The sequence below is a fragment of the Labeo rohita genome, unplaced genomic scaffold, assembly GCF_022985175.1.
Source record: "Labeo rohita strain BAU-BD-2019 unplaced genomic scaffold, IGBB_LRoh.1.0 scaffold_350, whole genome shotgun sequence".
Taxonomy (NCBI): domain Eukaryota; kingdom Metazoa; phylum Chordata; class Actinopteri; order Cypriniformes; family Cyprinidae; genus Labeo; species Labeo rohita.
Window position 1 is genome coordinate 1,703 of NW_026129268.1, and position 23,932 is coordinate 25,634.

Sequence of the window (23,932 nt, forward strand, 5' to 3'; positions counted from 1 at the left end):
TCCTATTTGCTAGCATGAGTCAAAAGAACCAAGTCCCGTGTCTCTACGATGTTCTGATGTAGAGATATAGGACTTGCTAAATGGTTGCTAGGGTACTCTGTTTGGTTGCTAGGGAGTGGCTTGGCAGCTACCAATGATGACACTCCAAAGGCTGCTTGCCAGTATGAATGATATAAACCAACCCCCATGTCTCTATGACATTCAGATTTGAAGATATGCCTGTGTGGGTTTGGGTTGCTAGGGTGCTCGACAGTGTTGCTAGGGCGTGGCTAGGAAGTGTCTAAGGTGATTCATGATTGGCTGTTTACTGCTAGGTCAAATGAGTGGCTAGGAAGTGTCTATGGTGATTCATGATTGGCTGTTTACTGCCCCGAATCAAATGAGCCCACCCCCATGTCTCTATGACACTGTGATCCAAAGATATCCATCTGGGCTTTTATAATGGTGGTCTATGGGATCTGTTGCTAGGGTGCTCTAAATGGTTGCTAGGGCGTGGCTTGACAGCTTCACAGTGATCTGAGAGTCTGATTGGTTGTCTGAGTTAAATGAGCCCTCCCCCATGTCTCTATGACACTGTAAACCAGAGTTATGTTCAATGCAAAATTCCTATGTAAATTACCATAGTAGGAAAAAAACATGCTTTTTAATGGGCCGTCCCTCCCCATAGTATGTCAATGGGAAAATTTGGGGGGCTCTTGCGCCCCAGGGGTACAACTTATACCCCATTGTGAGGTATGTTCTCGCACAGCTTGCCAGCCTCTCCAGATGTGGTGAATCGCATGTTTCTACGAAATTCTCGCTCGGCGCTACGCTCCCCTCAAAGTTGGCCGCAATGCATTGTCTATGGGATTTTTCGGCTGATTTTTCGCCCCGTGTACGATCATCGTACCCCCGATCGCTTATAAAAGTCATAGCACACCATTCCCGAATAGGCCGCACGATTTGATGCCCGTTTCATGGGTCTGTGACAAAAACTGCGGGACAAGTTACGCGCCGAAATTTATACGGAAGAAAATAATAATAATAATAATAAATAATAATAATGTGAATAAATAGTGATGCTTTGCCTTTGGCAAGCACCAATATGTACATTTCCTGAAGAAAATAATAGTGGTGCTTGCAGTGGCAAAACTCGGCACTAAGATATGTGGTTAATTTGGCTGCTAGGTCAACTATTGGTGATGCTGGTTGCAGTTGGCAAAATGAACACCTGCATTGTAAGTCTATGGGTTGCTACAGGGTTGCTAATAGTGTTGTTGTGCAGTGGCTATGCGGTTGCTACAAACAGGTGGTTGCTAGGGTGTTGCTAGGTTGGGGTGGTTGCTAGGTGTTGCTAGGGTTGGGTAGGGTGGTTGCTAGGGGTATGTGGTTGTGTTGCTACCAGGGGGTGGTTGTGTTGTTTGCTAGGGTGCTAGGGGTTGCTATGTGGTTGCTGGTTGCTAGGGGCGGTTGGTGGTTGCTAGGGTTGCTAGGGTTGCTAGGGTAGGGTGGTTGCTAGGGGGTGTTGCTAGGGTACTAGGGCTGTGTTGGGGTGCGGTTGCTAGGGTGGTTGCTAGGGTGTTGCTATGCGGTTGCTAGGGTAACTGGGGTGGTTGGTAGGGTGGTTGCTGGGTGGTTGCTAGGGTGGTTGCTAGGGGTGCTAGGGCCAGGGTGGTTGCTAGGGTGGGGTGGTTGCTAGGGGTTGCTATGGGTTGCTAGGGTGGTTGCTAGGGTGGTTGCTAGGGTGTTGCTATGCGGTTGCTAGGGTACCCAGGGTGGTTGCTGGTTGCTATGCGGTTGCTAGGGTGCTAGGGGTTGTTGCTAGGGTGTTGGGCGGCTGCTAGGGTACTAGGGTGGTTGGTTGCTAGGGCGGGGTGCCAGGGTGGTTGCTAGGGTGGTTGCTAGGGTAACCGGGGTGGTTGCTAGGGTGTTGTTGCTAGGGTACCCGGGGTGGTTGCTAGGGTGCTAGGGCAGGGTGGTTGCTAGGGTGTTAGGGCGGTTGCTAGGGTAACCAGGGTGGTTGCTAGGGTGTTGCTATGCGGTTGCTAGGGTGTTGGGGTTGCTGCTACCGGGGGCGGTTGCTAAGGTAGGGTGGTTGCTGGGTGTTGTGCGGTTGCTAGGGAGTGTTTGTTTATGCGGTTGCTAGTTACTTGGGGTGGTTGCTAGGGCGGTTGCTAAGGTACTTGGGGTGGTTGCTAGTGTTGTTAGGCAGTTACTAGTTGTCACAGATCATTACTATGGAGTCTTATAGAGTTCTTAGCCTGATTAAACACTTAGCTAATCACTATTAGCATGTAGCTATTCACTACTAGCATGACTAGCATCTTAAGGATTCCTATTTGCTAGCATGAGTCAAAAGAACCAAGTCCCATGTCTCTACGATGTTCTGATGTAGAGATATAGGTCTTGCTAAATGGTTGCTAGGGTACTCTGTTTGGTTGCTAGGGAGTGGCTTAAAAGCTACCAATGATGACACTCCAAAGGCTGCTTGCCAGTATGAATGATATAAACCAACCCCCATGTCTCTATGACATTCAGATTTGAAGATATGCCTGTGTGGGTTTGGGTTGCTAGGGTGCTCGATAGTGGTTGCTAGGGCGTGGCTAGGAAGTGTCTATGGTGATTCATGATTGGCTGTTTACTGCCCCGAATCAAATGAGCCCACCCCCATGTCTCTATGACACTGTGATCCAAAGATATCCATCTGGGCTTTTATAATGGTGGTCTATGGGATCTGTTGCTAGGGTGCTCTAAACGGTTGCTAGGGCGTGGCTTGACAGCTTCACAGTGATCCTGAGAGTCTGATTGGTTGTCTGAGTTAAATGAGCCCTCCCCCATGTCTCTATGACATTGTGATGCAGAGTTATGTTCAATGCAAAATTCCTATGTAAATTACCATAGTAGAAAAAAACATGCTTTTTAATGGGCCGTCCCTCCCCATAGTATGTCAATGGGGAACTTTGGGGGGCTCTTGCGCCCCAGGGGTACAACTTATACCCCATTGTGAGGTATGTTCTCGCACAGCTTGCCAGCCTCTCCAAATGTGGTGAATCGCATGTTTCTACGAAATTCTCGCTCGGCGCTACGACCCCTCAAAGTTGGCCGCAATGCATTGTCTATGGGATTTTTCGGCTGATTTTTCGCCCCGTGTGCGATCATCGTACCCCGATCGCTTATAAAAGTCATAGCACACCATTCCCGAATAGGCCGCACGATTTGACGCCCGTTTCATGGGTCTGTGACAAAAACTGCGGGACGAGTTACGCGCCGAAATTAATACGGAAGCCAACTTAATAATAATAATAACTATAAGTTTAAGTCGGATTTCAGTAAGTTGGCTTTCTCAAGCCAACTTAACTATAAGTTTAAGTCGGATTTCAGTAAGTTGGCTTTCTCAAGCCAACTTAATAATAATAAGTTTAAATAGGATTTCAGTAAGTTGGCTTTCCCAAGCCAAACATGTTCTGGATCAACATCTTTTGTTTATCCTGGATTAACATTACTGTACAAAAATATAGATTTAACCCAATCCCTACCCCTAAACCTAACCCTAACCCTACCCATCATTTATTCCTGAAATCAGAGGGAAATGATAGCTGATTAACAAGGGTGTAGAAGCACCCAACTGTGGTTTTAAGGCTAAAACTGACATTTCCTGAAAAGTTATCCAGGAACATGTTGTACTTGGTGAAATCATGTTCACCATTCTCCAACCTATACGACTGTCTTTGTGTCAATTACAACGCATAGGGGTGTTTGCTAAATTAGCGCCTCTACCAACAGCAAGGGGCGCAACAGAAAGTTTTGCTTTAATCTGATGGTATGGAACTGCAAAAACTGAAGTTTATTGCTCACGGGGTTAGCATTAGCAAAAATCAACCCCCCTGCTTCTGTTTGGTTCATACATTGGGCGTGCTGCTACCTGATAGGTCTATACCTGTAAAGCCCGCCCTCACACCTCATCTATAACCATATAGGGAGAAACAGGGGAGTAGTAATTTCAAGGGGAGTAAGGTTTTGGTACAACCGCTGCTGTATTAAGGAACTCATTACTAAAACACTGATCTGGCGCTGCGGTGACGTATCGCTCTGCGTCAGCGCATTACAGGCCTTTATCTGCATCATAGGTCATGATTTGTGCAGGTCAGTGGGTAGAACCGTTCACAAATCATGGCTTTTGCATGCTCAGGTGCATTATTTCAAATGTAGACATACGGCAACCAGAGGGTCCTTAACTTTAAAAACTTTAAAATGTAAAACTTTATGGGGTTGTTTTTGGAGGACAATCTCTTTTTTTACAGTTAACTTTTTTCACTGTAGCATTTTTCCCCATTAACGTTACAGACATTTAAGGATATTTGTTGATTTACAGATGAGAGCTTCAGGAGTCTAAGGATTATTCTAGTGGGTAAGACTGGAGCTGGGAAGAGCGCTACAGGAAACACCATCCTGGGAGAAAGAACGTTTAATGCAAGAATGTCAGCAAATTCTGTAACACAAGTGTCCAAGAGTGTTCATGAGACAATAGATGGAAGACAAATCTTATTGATTGACACGCCAGGATTTTGTGGATCGTTGACAGAGGAGGACATGATAAATCAAATTGAGAGGTGTGTTAAAATGTCTCTTCCTGGTCCTCATGCTTTTCTCCTTGTGATCAGTGTGGGGAGATTTACAAAGGAGGATTTAGATGTAGTCAAGCTTATAAAGAAGAACTTTGGAGAAGGTGCATTGAAGTACACTATTGTACTTTTTACTCATACTGATCAGCTATATGACATAACTTTACAAAATTATATAGAAGAAAGCATAGAACTACAGCAGCTGATTGACAGCTGTGGTGGCAGATATCACTCGTTCAACAACATATATAGGAATAACGGCTCTCAGGTCAGACCGCTGCTAAACAAGATCCAGGGGATGGTTGTGACGAATGGAGGGACATACTACACCAGTGAGATGTTTGAAAAAGCCCAGAAAAAATTTGATATTGAGAAAAAAATACAAAAAGCAAAAGAAATTGTATCAGTGGCAGGACTCGCAGTAGGTGTAGGACTGATATGTTCACCTGTTGGAGCTGTAGTAGGAACTATAGGTGCAGCAGCATCAGGAGCAACACTTGCAATAGGAGCAGGAATAGGAGCAGGAGTCGCAGGAGGAGTCGGATTAGTAGGAGGAGCAGCATTAGAAGGTGCTAAAAGAGCCAAATCAACTTTGAGCAAGGACAAAAAAAGTGATTAGATTAAAACAGCCTGATACAAAATTTGACATAGCATGAAACAATTTTTTAAACAATAATCTTTTTGCTTGAATACTGTACATTTTCTAATGAATAAAAACTTTCAAACAGACTTTTAAACCATACAGTAAAAAAAAAAATTTGATTGTAAAGATTTTGACATTGAAATACTGTATTCTGCCACGTTTTATTTTTTTTCCCTGAACATTTCCTGTTTCTGTTTATGAAACGTGTGCACAGACTCATAGAGAAAGTGCAGATAATGCATATAATCCATTTCCACAGCTAATAATTTGCCTATTTCTGACACTGGTCTGTAGCCCAACTGGGTATGAGCAAATATTATATGACATATCATTTTTAATTTAAAAGTCTCCCAATCTCTAGTAATAATATATTATTATTAATAATTCATTATTATTTCATTTATCTAATCAGTCCACATCATGTGATCTAAATCTTTGGTTGAAGATTCAATGTGTTCAATGTGTTTAACATCTCAAATAAAATACTGTTTCCACAGCTGCTGACCAGTTTTGTACATAATCAGGTAAAAAGTATGGTGGGCTTTTTTTTTTTTTTTTTTAACGTTTACATATGTATATAATACACAAGGTTCGTGGTGTTGGACAGATGCCCGTTTCAGTGTTTCTTCTATTTATTTAATATTTGATTCTAATATTTAATATTCTTATGTAAAGTATTGGGGCTCATACCACAAACTTACCCAGAACCATTCATATAATATATATCTAATCAGGACATATAATTTCTAATATAATTTCCTAGACATGGTGTCTAGCAGTAACCTCTTGGGTGCAAGTATTTCAACACCAGCAAACAGTAGAAGTCGCTCATTCATTCTACAGCTGTTTTTGGTATTTGATGTTTTTATTTTGAAAGCATCCCACTCTCACGGTTCAAACTGTGTGGAGTTAGTGATTCTCTGTCTGTTTGTATAAACCTACTTTAAACAGGAAACAGGGTTAGTTATGGTTAAGGCCAAACCTCCTTCTGTGGATTTTAGATCCAACGTGTCTCGCGAGACCAGTCGGATCTCGTGATGATATCCTCCAAAACATTTTGCAGTGTTTACATTACAGCTACACAATTAATCCTTAAAAGATCAAGATCTCGATTCAAACACCCACGCGATCTTATACCTGAATGACAACGATCTATTACAGCTGTTTCACATCACGAGTGTCAGTGGAACGTGAAGGGCAAGTTTTGTCGCTGCCCATGTTAATGAATCAGAGGGTCGGTCATCATTACAGAAGGATCTGACGATCCTCAAATGCAAACTGTGTAAGTTTTGCCTCAGGGCAACCATACATTTGAGTTGTGTTTTGCTTTCTTTGTATATATTCTTCATTCATTTATTTATTTATAATCATTAATCATTTCATTTATTCCATTTAATCATATAATCATAATAATCATTATAGTCATTTATATATTCATTTTATTGATTTATTAATTGATTAGTCATTTATATTATATTATATTATAATTGTTTTTTATATATTTTTTCTATTGTTGTTTAGTCTTATGACTGTGTGGTTTCAAGGGCTGTTTGTCTTCATGAATAAGAGATAAAAGGGAATGTTTATGGAAACTCAAGGTTTATGGGATGTTGTTGTGAACCAGTTTGGTATAAAAAAACTTGTTGGATTTGTGTTCTTCAGATGAAGTCTGAGCATTGAGACATACGCAACTAAGACTATTCAATAAACTCTGCTCCTTTTTACCATCATACTTCGTCTCCTGCTTCTGCTCTTCACTTTCATTGGCTTTTTCCTCAGTCAACTTCTTGGCTGATAGACGACTGTTAGTAGTGTTTTGGGTATTTTTGAGTACCAGACAAGACCTCCTGTTAACAGGGTTTGGGTATTAGACCTCTCTGCTGACGAGTTGTTCTGATACTGGACAAACTGATGTTTTCTGACGGGATCTGGCGTCCGGGGCTGGATCTTATTTGTCTAGGCATGGAGACAGTGATCTAACATTACGCTTCCGATAGGGGCGGTGACAAAACACGTGCTGCTCACGCTCCACTGACGCTTACGATGTGAAACTGGTGTTAAAGACAATCAAATCTGCATTTATACTGCTGCTGATCCAGAAAAAGCAACACAAATAGTCTTTTCAACTCCACTATAAAATCATTATTTCTGTTACAGACATTTAAATAACAGAAGTACTGGGATAAAAGTTTATAGTTTGGGTATAAACACTTATTGTCTACAGTAGTGATCAAAACGAAAGTATCTTAACACTTGTTTGTATAGTAATACTTATCCTCATCCGGAGGATGGCGGAAGGAGGTGGCGACAACTGCCCGTTTAAAAAAAAGTATGTCATTGAATCATTCATTCAGGAGATTTCAATAGTAAAAAAAAAAAGTCATGAACCCAGTCTCCTGTCTCGTCTCGTGGGATAAGTGTCTCGTCACACCTCTAGTGGATTTATTTTCCTGATGGGACACAAATGTTCTGGAAACAACCATCCGCACTGGAAGTGGCAAAACACAAGGAAAATGGATCCCAAAATGCAGAGGTGGGGGACTCAAGTCATATGACTTGACTCAAGTCTGGCTCCAGTCGCAAAATTAAGGACTTGTGACTTGCTTGACTAAATTCAGTGACTTGAGACTTGACTTGGACCTAATGACTTGGCAGGACTTGAATTTATAACGACTGTACTTAAATTATTATTTATTAATAAATAGTTGCTACTTATATTGGTCAACAAAATGCATGGGCGTCCGAAGCAAAATAAATGTGGGTGTGGCGCAAAAAATGACTGGAGCATGTGCCATGTCCACTTCTCCACCCCAGATGCTGCCCGTTCATACGCGTGAGCATAGAGCTTAATCTATTAGCGCATTCGTCATGTGGAATGGATTTTACTGATGGCGCTCTAAAAAGTGCATTAGAGGGGGCGCTAGAGGGACCTCGCCAAAGATGGCCGCATAATCTGTTAGCTCCGCGCCAGTTCCCTTTTTTTCTAATTTATCTTTCAGTTAATTCGACGCAAACTTGAAGTCTATCGCTCTTACATTAAGCATCAATGTCCGAGATCAAAGAATCACCAGACTTTCCGCTCTTCGCGTCCTCTCGGCCTTCCAGAGCTGCAAAGAAAAAACAGGCTGAGGCGGAAGAGGCCTCGTCAGATCAATCTGACGCCATGCTGACAGAAATTCTCTCGCTGGGAGCCAGCCTGGGCAATATCGATGGCAGACCGAGTGCAATTGACAGCCGCTTGGACAATATTTCTACATCAGTTGTTGCAATACAGGAATCCCTTTCTAATTTAACCGGTAGAGTGGCGTCGAACGAGTCACAACTAATCGAGGCAGAAGCAAGAATTTCCGCCGCCTAAGATGGCATGCTAACGCAGGAAAGAAGAATCAAGTCTCGGGACAAAGAATTATCATTACTTCGGGCCAAAATAGACAACTTGGAGAACCGAGGCAGGCGGAAAAACCTGAGGATCGTCGGCCTTCCTGAGAAAGCTGAAGGATCTGACTCTATCGCGCAATATCTAACAAGGATGTTGCCGAAATGGCTGGACCTTACTCCTGAAACACGCTTTGAGATTGAAAGAGCTCACAGGTCTCTCGGCCTGGTGCCGGGAGCAAACCATGCTCCACGAAGTGTTTTGGTGCGTTTCTTACGCTATGTGGACAAGGAGTTGATACTGCAAGCAGCGCGGAAAAAACGGTACATTAGCCATGAAGGGATTCAACTGCACAGAAAGAACAGAAACTGCTCTTTGTTAATAATTGGAATCTTTTCTGGGAACGTCCTAGGCTTTTCCGTGCTGATGGCCTGCACCCCAGCAGAGTCGGAGCAGAGCTGCTGTCGGACAACATCTCCAGGACGCTACGCTCCATTTGACTAGTGAGTACATCCTCAAATGATTGCTACGATGGCTCTTGTTCTGAACGCTTAAATGATAGTAGTTGCACTGTCCAATCTATAAAGACTGTGTCTGTTCCTCGAATAGTGAGGTCAAAACATAAATTTAATGCAGGATCTAGAAAAAATCTGATCGTAATTAAACCAGAAAAAAGCAAAATACACAAACAGAAACCATTTTTAAAGCTTGGGCTCCTAAACATTAGATCACTTGCACCCAAAGCAGTTATTGTGAATGAAATGATCACAGATAATAGTTTTGATGTACTCTGCTTAACCGAAACCTGGCTAAAACCTAATGATTATATTGGTCTAAATGGGTCTACTCCACCAAACTACTATTATAAGCATGAGCCCCGTCAGGGTGGTCGTGGTGGTGGTGTTGCAACAATATATAGTGATATTCTCAATGTTACTCAGAAAACAGGATACAGGTTTAATTCATTTGAAATACTTTTGCTTAATGTTACTCTGTCAGATATGCAAAAGAAATCTCTCCTATCTCTTGTTTTAGCTACTGTGTATAGACCGCCAGGACCATATACAGATTTCCTATAAGAATTTGCAGAATTCCTTTCAGAACTATTGGTTAATTTTGATAAAGTGCTAATTGTCGGAGATTTTAACATTCACGTTGATAATACAAATGATGCGTTAGGACTTGCGTTTACTGACCTAATAAACTCTTTTGGAGTCAAGCAAAATGTCACTGGGCCCACTCATCGTTTTAATCATAGGCTAGATTTAATTATATCGCATGGAATTGATCTTATTGATATAGATATGGTACCTCAAAGTGATGATATTTCTGACCATTTCCTTGTATCGTGCATGCTGCGTATCACTGATATTAACTATATGGCTCCGCGTTATCGTCTTGGCAGAACTATTGTTCCAGCCACCAAAGATAGATTTACAAATAACCTGCCTGATTTATCTCAACTGCTCTGTGTCCCCCTTAATACACAGGATCTAGGCAAAATGACTAGCAATATGGGCACCATCTTCTCCGATACGTTAGAAGCTGTTGCCCCCATCAAATTGAAAAAAGTTAGAGAAAAACGTATTGCACCATGGTACAACAGTAATACCCATTCCCTCAAAAAAGAAACTCGCAATCTTGAGCGCAAATGGAAAAAAACTAACTTGGACGTTTTTAGAATTGCATGGAAAAACTGTATGTCCAGATACAGACAGGCTTTAAAAGCTGCTAGGGCCGAGCATTTCCGCGAACTCATAGAAAATAACCAAAACAATCCTAGGTTTTTATTTAACACAGTGGCTAGATTAACAAATAACCGGACACCACCTGATCTAAATATTTCTTTACAGTTTAATAGCAATGACTTTATGAATTTCTTCACTGATAAAATAGATAACATCAGAAATACAATAACCAATGTAGATTATACTGCATCTAATATGTCAACTTCTTTCGTCGCACCCAAAGAAAAACTGCAGTACTTTACCGCTATAGGACAGGAACAGTTAAATAAACTCATCACTGTGTCTAAACCAACAACATGCCTATTAGATCCCGTACCCACTAAATTACTAAAAGAATTGTTACCTGTGGCAGAAGAACTGCTATTATCATACATATTATCAACTCATCGTTATCTTTAGGTCACGTCCCTAAACCATTCAAGCTGGCGGTTATTAAGCCTCTTATTAAGAAACCACAACTAGACCCTAGTGAACTGGCAAATTATAGACCCATTTCTAATCTTCCATTTATGTCTAAAATTTTAGAGAAAGTTATATCTGTTCAACTGTGCTCATTCTTGCAAAAAAAAAGATATCTATGAAGAATTTCAGTCAGGCTTCAGGCCCCATCACAGCACAGAAACTGCACTTGTTAAAATCATTAATGACTTGCTTCTTGCGTCAGACCAAGGCTGCATCTCATTGCTAGTTTTACTTGATCTTAGTGCTGCGTTCGACACTATAGATCATGACATACTAATAGATTGACTACAAAATTATGCAGGTTTTTTAAAATGGTTTAGATCCTGTCTGATCGCTACCACTTTGTTTATTTGAATGGGGAGTCATCTCAGTTATCACCAGTAAAGTATGGAGTGCCACAAGGATCTGTTCTAGGTCCTCTACTATTTTCAATATACATGCTGCCCCTTGGTAATATTATTAGAAAACACGGGATTAGTTTCCATTGTTATGCTGATGATACTCAACTATATATCTCAACAAAACCAGATGAAACTTCTGAATTATCAAAGTTAACAGAGTGCGTTAAAAATGTAAAAGATTGGATGACCAACAATTTTCTGCTATTAAATTCAGATAAGACAGAGATATTACTTATTGGACCTAAAAACAATACACAGAATCTTTTGACTTACAATTTACAACTAGACGGATGTACTGTTACTTCCACTACAGTCAAAAGCCTGGGTGTTATATTAGACAGCAACTTGTCTTTTGAAAATCATATTTCTCATGTTACAAAAACAGCCTTCTTCCATCTTAGAAACATTGCCAAGCTGCGAAACATGTTACCTGTTTCTTTTTTTTTTTTGAACTTTTATTGACAACAGTCAACGTAAATACAAACAATAACAACAGTCCTGAGATTGGGCCCGAGCTCTCAAATAAAGATATATATGGTTACAAGAAAGATCTGAGGAAATAAATAAAAATAAATAGACAAACTTCAAACAAAAATACAAACTTAAAAGAGACATAAGTGGCCTATCCAACAAGACTTTGAACTGGTCCCCATCTTCTTTCAAAGATGTGAGTCTTCAGCTGTAGTTGTGCTGTCAACTGTTCCATTAAATATAACTGTCTGATTTTTTGTATCCACTGTGAGATTGTGGGTGGTTCAGGTTTCAACCAATAAGTTGTTATCATTTTCCTTGCAGCCATTAGTAGGAGATGTAGCAAAGTTTTCTGATCATGGGACAGATAATCCGGGAATTTGTCCAGTAGACACGTTAAAGGGTCCCAGGAAAGATTCACTTTAAGGAGCTTTTCTACGAGCCCCTTAACTTCAGTCCAAAAGTGTTGAATAATGGGACAGTCCCAAAATATGTGCGTTTGATCACCCACAAGTCCACAGTTTCTCCAGCACTTATTGCTACCCCAACTCCCAGAGCGGAGAGACTTTAGTGGTGTCCTGAAAAATCGGATTTTTGACTTCCAGTCAAACTCCTTCCACATTTGACTCCCCACCCCCTTATGGCAACCAGAACAAACCCCTACCCAAGTATCATCATCCAATGTCACATTGAGTTCCATTTCCCATTGTTGTTTTATATGTTGGGTATTATCCGACATATCCATCATCAGTTTGCAGTAAATTAAGGACACTTGTTTTTTCATTACACCATTATTTTCAATCAGATGAATCAAATGTTTTTCTATGTTTGTTGGTTCTCTTCTGAGCTGATCCCAGTCCTTATGTTTTGTTAAATAGTCCCTTATTTGTAAATATCTGTAATGGTCCCCTGAGGGTAGATTAAAGGTGTTTCTTAGTTGGGCAAAGGTTTTCATTACATTTCCCTCAAAGAGTTGGTTTACAGTGATAAGCTTTTTCTCCGCCCACTTATCAAAGCCCCTGTCCGTTAGAGATGGAAGAAATTCAATATTCCTGCTTATGGACATGGCTCGTGAGAGGGCCACCAATCCTCTTGATTGTTTTTGTACCTGGTTCCAGATTTTTAGAGTATTTTTAACCCATAAATTTTCGATCTTCATTTTCTTCTGTGTCTCTAGACCAATAAATGGGAGCCACGATAGAGATATTCCAGGCATTGACTCCTCCTCCATGGAGACCCATATTGTTTCTGGATCACGAATGATCCAGGCCACGATTGCTCTTATTTGGGCAGCCCAATAATACATTTTTATGTTAGGCAACCTCAGGCCACCATTATCCTTATCTGACATCAGAATTTTAAGGCGCACTCTTGGCCTTTTGTTCTGCCAAATAAATTTTGAAATGCATTTTTCTAATGATTTGAATGCAGATTGTGGTACAAAAACAGGGAGGCTTTGAAATATGAACAGTAATCTCGGTAGAACATTCATTCTAATACATTCAATTCTTCCTAGGAGAGAAAGTGGAAGTACGTCCCATCTATTCAAATCAATTTTGATTTCCCTAAATAACTTTTCATGATTAGATGAAAACAACTGAATGATCTTAGGGGTAATTGTTACTCCCAGATATTTAAACCCCTGTGTGGAATGTCTGAATGAGACCAAATTATCTAACTGTGATGGCCAGTTCCCAACAATCATTAATCCTTCAGATTTACTTGTATTAACCTTATATCCCGATACAGTACTATACTCATTAAGGCTTTGGAGCAGGGCAGGAATGGTGGTAATAGGATTTTCCAAAAATAATAAAATATCATCAGCAAAAAGAGACAGCTTATGAGGAGTATTGGTTTCATCTCTTATTCCCTGTATGAGAGGATTGGATCTAATCAGTTCGGCCAGCGGCTCTATGCTAAGTGCAAATAAAGAGGGGGAAAGGACTTCACCCTGTCTAGTGCCACGTCCCAGTGAGAAAAAATCAGAGCAGTGGCCATTAACCCTTACTTGTGACCTGGGGTCTTTATAAAATATTTGGATCCATTTAATAAAGGTGTCATTAAAACCCATATGTTTGAGAGTGCTGTAGAAAGGCCCAATCCACTCTGTCGAACGCCTTCTCAGCATCTAAGCTGAGAAGCATTGATGGGGTGTTCCTTTTTTGCGCTATTATTTGGAGATTTAAGGCTCTTCTAACATTATCTGTTCCTTGTCTCTGTGCAATGAAACCAGTCTGGTCAGGTTTTACAAGTTTTCTTATGTGGATTTGAATTCTGTTTGCAATGATGGCCGTAAGTATTTTCAGATCAACACATAAAAGGCTGATGGGACGATAAGAGGTGCAGAGTGTTGGATCTTTGCCCTCTTTATGGATGACACTAATAATGGCTTCAGACGATGACCGGGGGGGAACACCTTCTGAGAGCGCGTAATTGTAGACCTTATGCAGAATTGGAGTCAGCTCTTTTTCAAACACTCTGTAATATTCTCCAGGGAGTCCATCCACTCCTGGAGATTTGTTATTTTTAAGTTTCATAATGCTTTTTTTAATTTCTTCTTTTGTAATTGGGCTTGTTATTTGGTCAGCTTCCTCCTCGGTCAGTTTACTAAGATTAATTGATTTAAGCAGATCTTCAATCTTTTCCATCTTATTTGGGCAGTCCTCTTCCCTATATAACTCCTGGTAGTAGCTGGCAAATGCCTTTGTAATATCCTTCGGCTGCTGCATCATATCCCCAGATTTTGGGCATTTTATTTTATACACCACTCTGCTTGATTGCGATTTACGCAGCTGAAATGCTAACAGGCGACTAGCCCTATTACCAAATTCATAATATTTTTGGTTTGTGAATCTCAGCTGCCCCTCTGCTTTGTAGGTTAACAAGTTATTCAGTTGTTGTCTAGTCTCTTTTAGTTTGTCCAGAACGTCATCCTTCCGAGTTGTCTGAAATTCTCTTTCCAATGCTCTGATTTTGTTTTCTAATTCTAATTGTTCTGCAGTTCTCTCCTTTTTTAATCTAGAACAAATTGCAATAATATTGCCCCTTAGGACACATTTGGCTCCCTCCCATAACACTGTTGGAGACACCCCATCCTTATCATTAAATTCAAGATAGTCAATAATACTTTTTTGTAACTCTTGTTTAACTATTTCTTTATTTAATATAGATACATTGGCTCTCCAATATTTAAAATTGTTATTTGGGCTCATCTTTAATTTCAAACATACTGGAGCATGGTCTGAGATGGTGATTGCTTCTATATTACATTCAGTAGCTCTAAAGGAGTCTGCTCCCGACATCAGGAACATATCCAACCTTGAGTGGGTACAGTGAACCTGTGAGAAAAAGGTAAAATCTCTCTCCTTGCGATGTAAGCTGCGCCAAACATCTACCAAGCCTACCTCCCCCATCAGTGTTAAAAGAGCCAGAGACTTTTGGGATTTTGAACCTGAACCTGCAGGGAGCCTATCAACAGCTGCTCTCAAAACACAATTAAAGTTCCCTCCAATCAGAATAATCCCTTCTGCTTTATCTGCTATCAATGATGCCATCTTATTGAAAAAATTTGGGTTGTCCTCATTTGGAGCATATAAATTAAGCAAAGTTATTTTAATGCCCCCTATACTTCCAATTACCATCACATACCTCCCCTCTTTATCACAGAAATTTTTCTCATGAGAAAAATAAATAGATTTATTGAAAAGAATTGTGACACCCCTCTTTCTCCCATTGTGATATGAGGAGCTATATTGCTGGTCAACCCATGCCCTCCTCAGCTTCAAATGCTCCTTTTCTGAAAGATGTGTCTCCTGAAGCATAGCTATAGCAGAATTAAATTTTTTTTAATTGGTTGAGTACTTTTCTCCTCTTAATGGGGCTACACAGCCCTTTAACATTATAAGTAACACAAATTAGATTGTTCATCTTGTATTATGAACTTATTCATCATGGAGCACAAAAAAAAAAAAGTTTTTTACACATTAGCAGGAATTGGCCCATTTTCAATCTCAGGACATGAAGAACATTAACAACAAAATAACAAGAATGAACAGAACAATGTAGGCTTCCACATACCAGACTGGATCAGTCAGTTATCAAACCTGAAAAATCCAGTCCCCAATGTTTCCTGGGCAGAGGGTGGTGACTGGTCCTCCGTGGAAAACAAAACTAAATGTTTTGCGTCACTGTGTCCGGCTCTCAGAGCAGTCCGTTGCACGCCAAGCCGTGGAAGGATGAAACTCCACTCGCTTTTCCTCCCGCCCCGTCCGGCGTTAAAACAGTTTATTATAATTCTCCTAACTGGTATCAGTCTCAAACATCAGATGAACTCGGCGAAGAAAAAAAAAAAAAAAAAAAAAAAAAAAAGGAAAAGAAGAAAGAAACCGCTCACTCCTTTGTGGTGAAGAAGGATTCAAATTCAATCCCTGCATATGAACGTGTTTGAGGGCCGCTCCATGCTCTCGCTCCCGCAGTGCTCCATCCGCGTCGGGACAGCTCCGCTTCCAGCCGCTTGATCCCACAAATCTTTTTAATGTGATGTACTCATAACCACACATTAATTGACACGTGATCCAAGAATCATGTCAGCTGTGACATGAGTACCCATCACTACCCTATTTCACCTCCCTAGGTTGGCGAAAGTTAAATTCACTACCTTAACTGGCGCCCCTAAGTTGGCGAAAGCAAAATTTATTACAGTTGCTTGGGTAATTTTTGATAGACAACGATCTTTACATGTAGCATCCCATTAAATGATCTGTCCTTCCCTCCAAGAGATGTGTGGATTGTGCATGCACAGCCAGGATAATCCAAGAATGATTGCATGACTGGGACGTAGAATCGAATGAATTTCAACAAGGAACCTCACTTGCGCAGAATTTTCCTTACTCCGAGGGGGGCATCCGTCTAGCGCCTCCACTGCAAGAGGAGAGTGACAGGGTGTTGGCTTTAGTTTGTGTTGCTGAACAAATTCATAAGAAACAAAATTACCAGCTGCTCCAGAGTCTAATAAAGCAGTAGTGGTGATTGCTTGATCAGTGACAAATAACCTGACTGCTAACATTATGTTCGACGCAGAGGTTGCAATACAAGTATTTACACTCACCGATCGAGAACTAGGTGATGGACGAACCGAACATATGTGTTCATGTGTCCTGCTTGACCACAGTAGAGGCAGAACTGGTTCTGCATGCGAGTGAATCAAGTTGCAGTAACAAAACTCAAGAACCAATTAAGTAATTTAGAATTTCAGAGCAAATTTTCAGATCTTAAAGACAGAATTAAATTTAAGAATTTGTGTTGTTGAATGACCTAGAAATTGTATCTCATTCAGTTTATGACACCTGTCCAGGTTCAGATACTGGGCCATCAGACAGAATAGAATCTTGAGACAATATCGGGAGACACTGCAGGGTGATGGCCCATTATATGCAGTCGATCCAAAAAGCTGACTTCTAAGTACAAAATGGATTTCAGTGTGATGAACTGACAATCTGACTTTAAACTTTTAAATGAAATGGAAAACAGGAGGAAAAATGTGTGGGCACGGGACATTAATATAATCTTGTTAACCAAATAACCTGGAGAAAATTACCTAGATATAATTTTATCAAAATAGCAGCACTTGCTGCAAATCTAACCTAAACATCTGTGTGATAATACACGTATTTTACAGATTATCTTGAACATGCACACACTATAAGATTTGAAAACCGTGGCGCATCACACACTGTAAGATATTAAGATTATCATGACGGAGGGAGCACCTCACGTGATCTTAAGCAACAGATCGTCATTTCAGCAACTAAAGCTTATAAATCAACGAGATGTTCTTGATCTGTGACAAGACTATTTGAATGCTTTCGCTTACTGGATCCTTGGACTTTCCAGGGGTTTAGCAGTTCAAAATTATGTGATCACAACAAACTGCTTCTATTCATTTTTAAGGTATTGTTTTCGTTAACCTATAATGTACTAATTCGAGAGCCCGGTCTCGGAAAATGCATATCAATAGCACGATTTTATGTTTCTATTTGGCGTGCTATTCATACGCTGAAATGGACATTGACGTGCATAATACACAGTTTTTGTGCGCATATTATACGCATCTACCCCACACCCCTAATCCTACACAGTAGTGTCGCAGCGACTCTACTGCGGCAGTGTAGAAATACGGAGAAGGCTTCTGCGGGAGCGAATACTGCTGCAACAGGGTGGAAATATGGAGAAGGCTCCTGCGGGAGCGGACACCGCTGCGGCAGTGAGGAAGTAGAGAAAAGGATCCTGCGGGAGCGACACTACTGCGGCAGTGTAGAAATACGGAGAAGGTTTCTGCGGGAGTGGATTCTGCTGCGACAGGGTGGAAATACTGAGAAGGCTCCTGCGGGAGCAGACGCTGCTGCGGCAGTGTGGAAATAAAGGGAAGGTTGCTAGTGAAGGCAGCTTTTGGCGGGACATGCTGAAATGTCCGGGTAGCCTGCAGTGTTGCCAGATTTAGTGATTTCTCAGACTACCATTGCAACTTGTTTTTCAAAGCAACTAGCAACAAATGCAGCTATTTTAACAACCTTCAAAAGTTATAAATAGTAAAACTTTTTTTTATATTATTATTATTTATTTATTTGTTTATTAAATCATTTATTTATTGATTGTTAGTTATGTGCTGTTGGTCCACTGTGATCAACGGTGAAAGTCTTTTGCCACTATTGATCACCTCCAAGAAACTAATAATTAATCTTATCCCTCTTGTCTATTAATTTTCCTAAATGTGATATGTAAATTAAATGCGGGTAGAATGCTGGTGAAAAAGACGGAAAGTTTGAGTAATTTCAGTGTGTTTTCCGGGCACTTTATGTCGTGGTTACGTAATGACATTAACATCCAGTGCTGTCGTGAGTTCGTTTAAAAACTTATAGCAACAAATGGCCTGTTTTAGCGATTTTTACCTGAAAATTATTAGATGACACAGATGGCCTGCGCGGCTAGCAGAGGCAGTCATAATAATGAGATGTTTATAGATTTGTTAAGTCATGTTATTTATGTATTCTAATCTATATCATTAAAATGAAAGTAAACGTTTTGGCTAGGTAACGTTATTAATTCTAAATAAACAAAATATGAACAGTACAAGTTATTAATGAACAGGCTAAGTCTCTGGCTGCGCAACAGGCCGATTCTGGCTTGGATGGATGCGGCTGTGTCGGTAAGTTATGGCTGTCTCAGATTGATTGGGTCCAGGATCTGGCACTGAGTTCACAGACATCCAGGCCGGGTGTGGCAGATGGGCAAGTCACTGGCAGGTGAGAATTTACCTGAATCTGGCCTGAGTGTATGGAGAGGGATTGTGTATGAGGTCAAAATGGTTTTCACTAAACTTTAGTAGAGTCAGCAGTTCGCTTCACAGTAAATAAGGATCTAATCCTAATGTATCTATTTAAAAAACAAACAAACAAAGAAACAAATATTGTTTATCGTTGTTGGTGAAGTGTTATTTTGGTTTCCGATCACCAAGGAGAGGCTACGCAAGGTCCTAAAGATGGCGGCCGTGACAAAAATTCATGTGACTGAAACCCATGAATACAGACAGTGTTACTACAAAAACATAAGCAGCAGTTTCCTCCATCTCCACTATCCAACGGACCGCACAGCAGCTGTTTTGCAGTCGTGCATTGGCTGTTGTGAAAGTACTGATGATTTGTTTGAGAGCAGAGCGGTAGGTGCAAGATTGGATCTGTGAATGTCTCATATTACCAGATAATTCGTGCCAAACATCGTGACCGATCGAGGTGCTCCACAAGATTTTCGCTCCGATTCTTGGGAGGGGAAAATTGGGCTAAAAATCCTGTAGTGTGAGCATGGCTTTATATAACCACTGGAGCCGGTTTGCACTGTCACTAATGTGATGATCTATGTTTCTCTGCACTGGAGAAAGTTTATTAAGTTTACTAATTATTGAAGCACCACAACATAATCCACCACAGAGTGATCTGACTGTTCTGAGAATTAAACTGAAAACGCTGCACAGTCTTACTTGGTTTGGGGTTATAGTGGTTTTTCAAAAGTTCCACTAATTCTCTGAAGCTTTTATCTCCTGATTTATCAGCGCTGAGAAAATGTCTCATTTCATCTGATTATTATTATTATTTTTTAGAAATACTGCACTAAGCAATTTAAACACTTAAGGAACTACAATTTGCACAAATCTGCTCTTTTATGGATACAGTAAAACATTTTTAAATTTTAAAAAATGTTTTAGAATTATTATTATTATTTTTTTTGTTCTACTTCAATTACATTTCTTAATACTTTAAACATTCTGGTTTGACCCTTTAACTTTCACTCCCATTTTTGAACACCATAAAAATGCACTTTCCAGACTTAAATTTTTATAATTCATGAATGAAAATATTTTGTAATATGATTTTAATGTACATTTTCCATGTAATGCAGTGTCTGATTTTAAAATGCCTTTCAAAGGATGAATTTTGAGATTTTAAGTTTTGAACTAATATATAATTTCTTATGATTTCTAAAATTTGACAGGGAAAAAGGCAAAGAAGAAAGTTTTTTTCTGACAAAGGTCAGAACTCATGCTATGATGTCGATTTTTTTTTTTTTTTTAAGTTGCACTTTTGACATTAATCTATTACTTTTCCTACATAATTTATAACAAAAATATAGTAAAATATCTATTTAGACCTTTCAAACGATGTATAGTATGTCATGATTAGATTAGGATTTATTTGTAATATGGTGAAGTAAACTTAGGCGTCCCACAGAGCGGACAGAGACAGTTAAAGGGTTAAATAAAGATTATTCATGCCTCTTACTAAACACCAGTCAGAACTCAGAGATATCAGAGCTGAGATCAAATCATCAGATAAACCAACAACCAGAAACCAGCAGAAGAAATAAGAAAGAGCAAGACACACAGATGAAAGAAGAAATCAACCAAGATTGGAAATGTTTTTATGTCATGAGCACAGTGCTGTAGAAATCTCCTGAATATTTTCAGGTAAAACAGTTTTTGTATTTTTTGACTTACTTCATTACATATGAACTGGCATGTAATGCAGACTAAAATGCATGAATGTTTTCAGCCTGCTGATTCTGAGTTGTTGTATTGTTTAGCTGAAATTATAAGATGTGCATCTTCTGAAATTCTCTCAGTATACAGCACAAATACAATTTTCTTTTACTTCTTTGATTACATATTTTCAGCTGAATAACAGAAAGAGATCAAAGAGAGATTAGAGTATGGAAAATCATCCATTTAAATGGAAGCTGGATGCTGAACGCCTGGAGGTAAAGGTCAGATTGTCCATCTTCATCATCACTGGTGCGTGTGCAGGTCTACCAGCTCTTGTTTGGTCTGTCAGCGATCTAATTCATCACAGAAAGAATGGACATCGTATTTCAATCTTCATCATCCTCCTCCTCATCACTGACTTTGTTGAGCTTTACTTGAGTCCCTACATACTTTTAAAATATCTCTTCGATGAGATCCCCTCCTTTACGAATTGGACATATTGGGATTTGTCATCCTTATGGTGGTCATCAAGAGCCTGTGGTTTCCTCCTAAACCTGCTGGTGACACTAGAGGGAATTGTCTCAGTGAAAGATCGACTGAATACTGCTTGTGTTTTCTCTTCATGTTCTAAAATTTTATACATACTTGTGTTTCTCTTTGCCTTTTATTGTGCTATTACTGTGAATAATATTCTTATTATTCCTCTTGTGTTCATGGTGTCAATAATCACATGGACAAAACCTTGTGGAGCTTCATGTTCTGCTGATTGTCATTCTCACACATCCAGGAAACTAGATTATCATATTTTGGTTGTTTTCATATACACTCTGTTGGTGCTGGTGCTTTATGACGTTAATGTTACTCGATTTTTTTTTTTATTCTGTTTTGCTTTCTGTTTTGTTTATTCCTTATTTCCTGACGAGTATGCGACTGATTTCAGATCCTCTGCTGTGTGTGCTGGTCTGCAGGAAGAATCTTAGTATTCAAACATCACAAATGTCTGAAGGAACTATTTTAGTTTGAGGAGGTCTGGTAAGATTGGCTATTTGTGATGTCACATGATATTTTGACTATTAGGCTCAGTCTATTAATATGTTTTAATATGAGCATTAGATCCTATGATAATTAGGCTTCAAAGTAAGACATATAATTTCTAAATACGGCAATTTGTATACTGTCGCTCTCTTGTTGATCTGATTTATTCTGTTGTTCTCATTGTAAGTCACTTTGGATAAAAGTGTCTGCTAAATGATTAAATGTAAATGTAAAATAAAAAGTCAATTATCATGTCACAGTGTGGTTGCAGGATCTAATTGCACCAGTCTCAATTTATTCATATACTCAAAAACAAACAAGATACCCAGGATTCTCAGAAAAAAAAAACAAAAAAAAAAACAGCCTAAATCAATAAAAACTGAACAAAGACTGACTAAATATGGGCTGAATTTATACCAACACAAACCAATGAAAGCAACAACAAACAGTTCAGTCAGGACAACTCTGAGTAAGATTGTGGTAGAGGTCCTGGGCCCTCATTTATCAACCGTGTATACGCACAGATGTGTGTGCAATGAGTGCGTAAGAACAGTTTCAAGTGTGGGATCCAACCACTTATATGTACTCATATGTAGAACTGTGTGTAAACATAAGCACACCTCTGAGCATGCTTACACAGACAATCTAGTGGTAGAATAGCGACACTGCACATAAAAAACATTGAAGAGTGTCACAGTTAAATGCATTTAAATGTCCCCCAGGAAAAAACACTAAATATATAATTTTTCATATATAGAAGATGTTTTTTTGTGGCACTAATTAATTAATTTTTTAAAAAAGGGGGAGGAAACTGAAAGAAACTCTGGGTTTAGTGAAGAAAACCTGCTCCTGACCAGGTTGGTTATGTGGTTAATATATATAAACCAAGTATGGTTAAAATATATAAAAAATGTTATATTTAGTTGTAGCATCTGGCCAACCAGACTGTAATGTGGAGACTGTAATGTGATTCGTGACACAGACATACAGTTATTTGTTACGTTTAACAAATAATCTTTAAAACCAACAAGCCAGCTATATGCTGGAGTTCTGGAGACAACCCCCCAAAGCAACTAATACCCCAAAAGGGCTCAGTTGCCACGGTGACCATCTGATAACATGGGTTTTATTGCTTAAAAGAATTCAAGCAGAGCACACTATATTTGTCCATAGGAAAGACACAATGACTATAGAAATTGACTCTTTCCTATACATTCACAGACAAACCTTTCTTTGACCTTCCTATCGCACATAGCCCAGGTCATTGTGTATATATTACTGTATTTTTGTGTTTTCCACTGTTTACGGTTATATGCATTTGTTATGATAGATAACTAGTAGTATAACTCACCTATGCCATGTTTGGTCTCTTTGAATTCATATTTTGATCATCTAAATGATGGTGTACATTATCTGTTGATACACAGCAAAATCCCCAGTGTTAATTTAACACTCTGAGTGTGGACACATATAAACAATTAGGTGATTAACAAAGTGATGATTGATCATTATTGAAGACACCTCATGTTAATAAGCAGAATCACCAAAGGAGAAAACCAAAATTTTTAAGCAACCATTATAGTGGTCAATGTTTGCATTAGTTGGGCTCTTGACCCTTAAATCTTTAATATTAGATTTTGTTTGGCTGCTGTATTTGAGTTGAAACAGCCAGTCAAGCCAAAAGCTCAAATCACCAGGTGATTATGTTTTAACATGTTCATTGTTTGACGTAAATCATTGTTGTAAGTGGTCATTGTTTGAGTCTAATCTCTAAGTTAGGTTTTTTTTTTTTTTTTTGCTTATTGTAATAGCCTTGACAATCCACAGAAGATCCAGCACTTCCTATACATTTTGGAAAGGTTTTTTTTACAACCTGTTTAAAAAAAAAAAAAAAAGTACTTCACCTAGGCACACATAGACATCAAGAACCAGCCCATGAATCTCAACAATGGTGACAAACGGCATATTCAGATAAACAGATCAACTCTGAACTCTCATAATTTATTCATGCCGCAATGCATGATGGGAGTCATGGATGAGTTCTGATTGGCTACAACACACTTTTTGATGGTCACCGTTGTTGTGATTCTCACACTGATTCTTCATGTCTGTGTGTCTAAATTAAGATAAACTTTTTTTCATCATCTGTCTGATTATGGCA

At 39.5% G+C, this 23,932-nt stretch overlaps 1 protein-coding gene and 1 long non-coding RNA gene across 2 annotated transcripts; both read left to right on the forward strand.

Moving 5' to 3' along the window:
- The first annotated feature begins 4,109 nt into the window (after positions 1–4,109).
- LOC127160436 (GTPase IMAP family member 9-like) lies at positions 4,110–5,798 on the forward strand. The gene is made up of 2 exons (XM_051103074.1): positions 4,110–4,122; positions 4,352–5,798. Exons 1-2 carry the CDS (start codon positions 4,110–4,112, stop codon positions 5,218–5,220), a joined length of 882 nt encoding a protein of 293 aa, XP_050959031.1. The 3' UTR covers positions 5,221–5,798.
- A 10,328-nt stretch (positions 5,799–16,126) lies between these two features.
- Positions 16,127–22,028, forward strand: LOC127160434 (uncharacterized). The gene is made up of 2 exons (XR_007826747.1): positions 16,127–20,721; positions 20,928–22,028. It is a non-coding gene; the product is annotated as an uncharacterized LOC127160434 (long non-coding RNA).
- Positions 22,029–23,932: the final 1,904 nt, after the last annotated feature.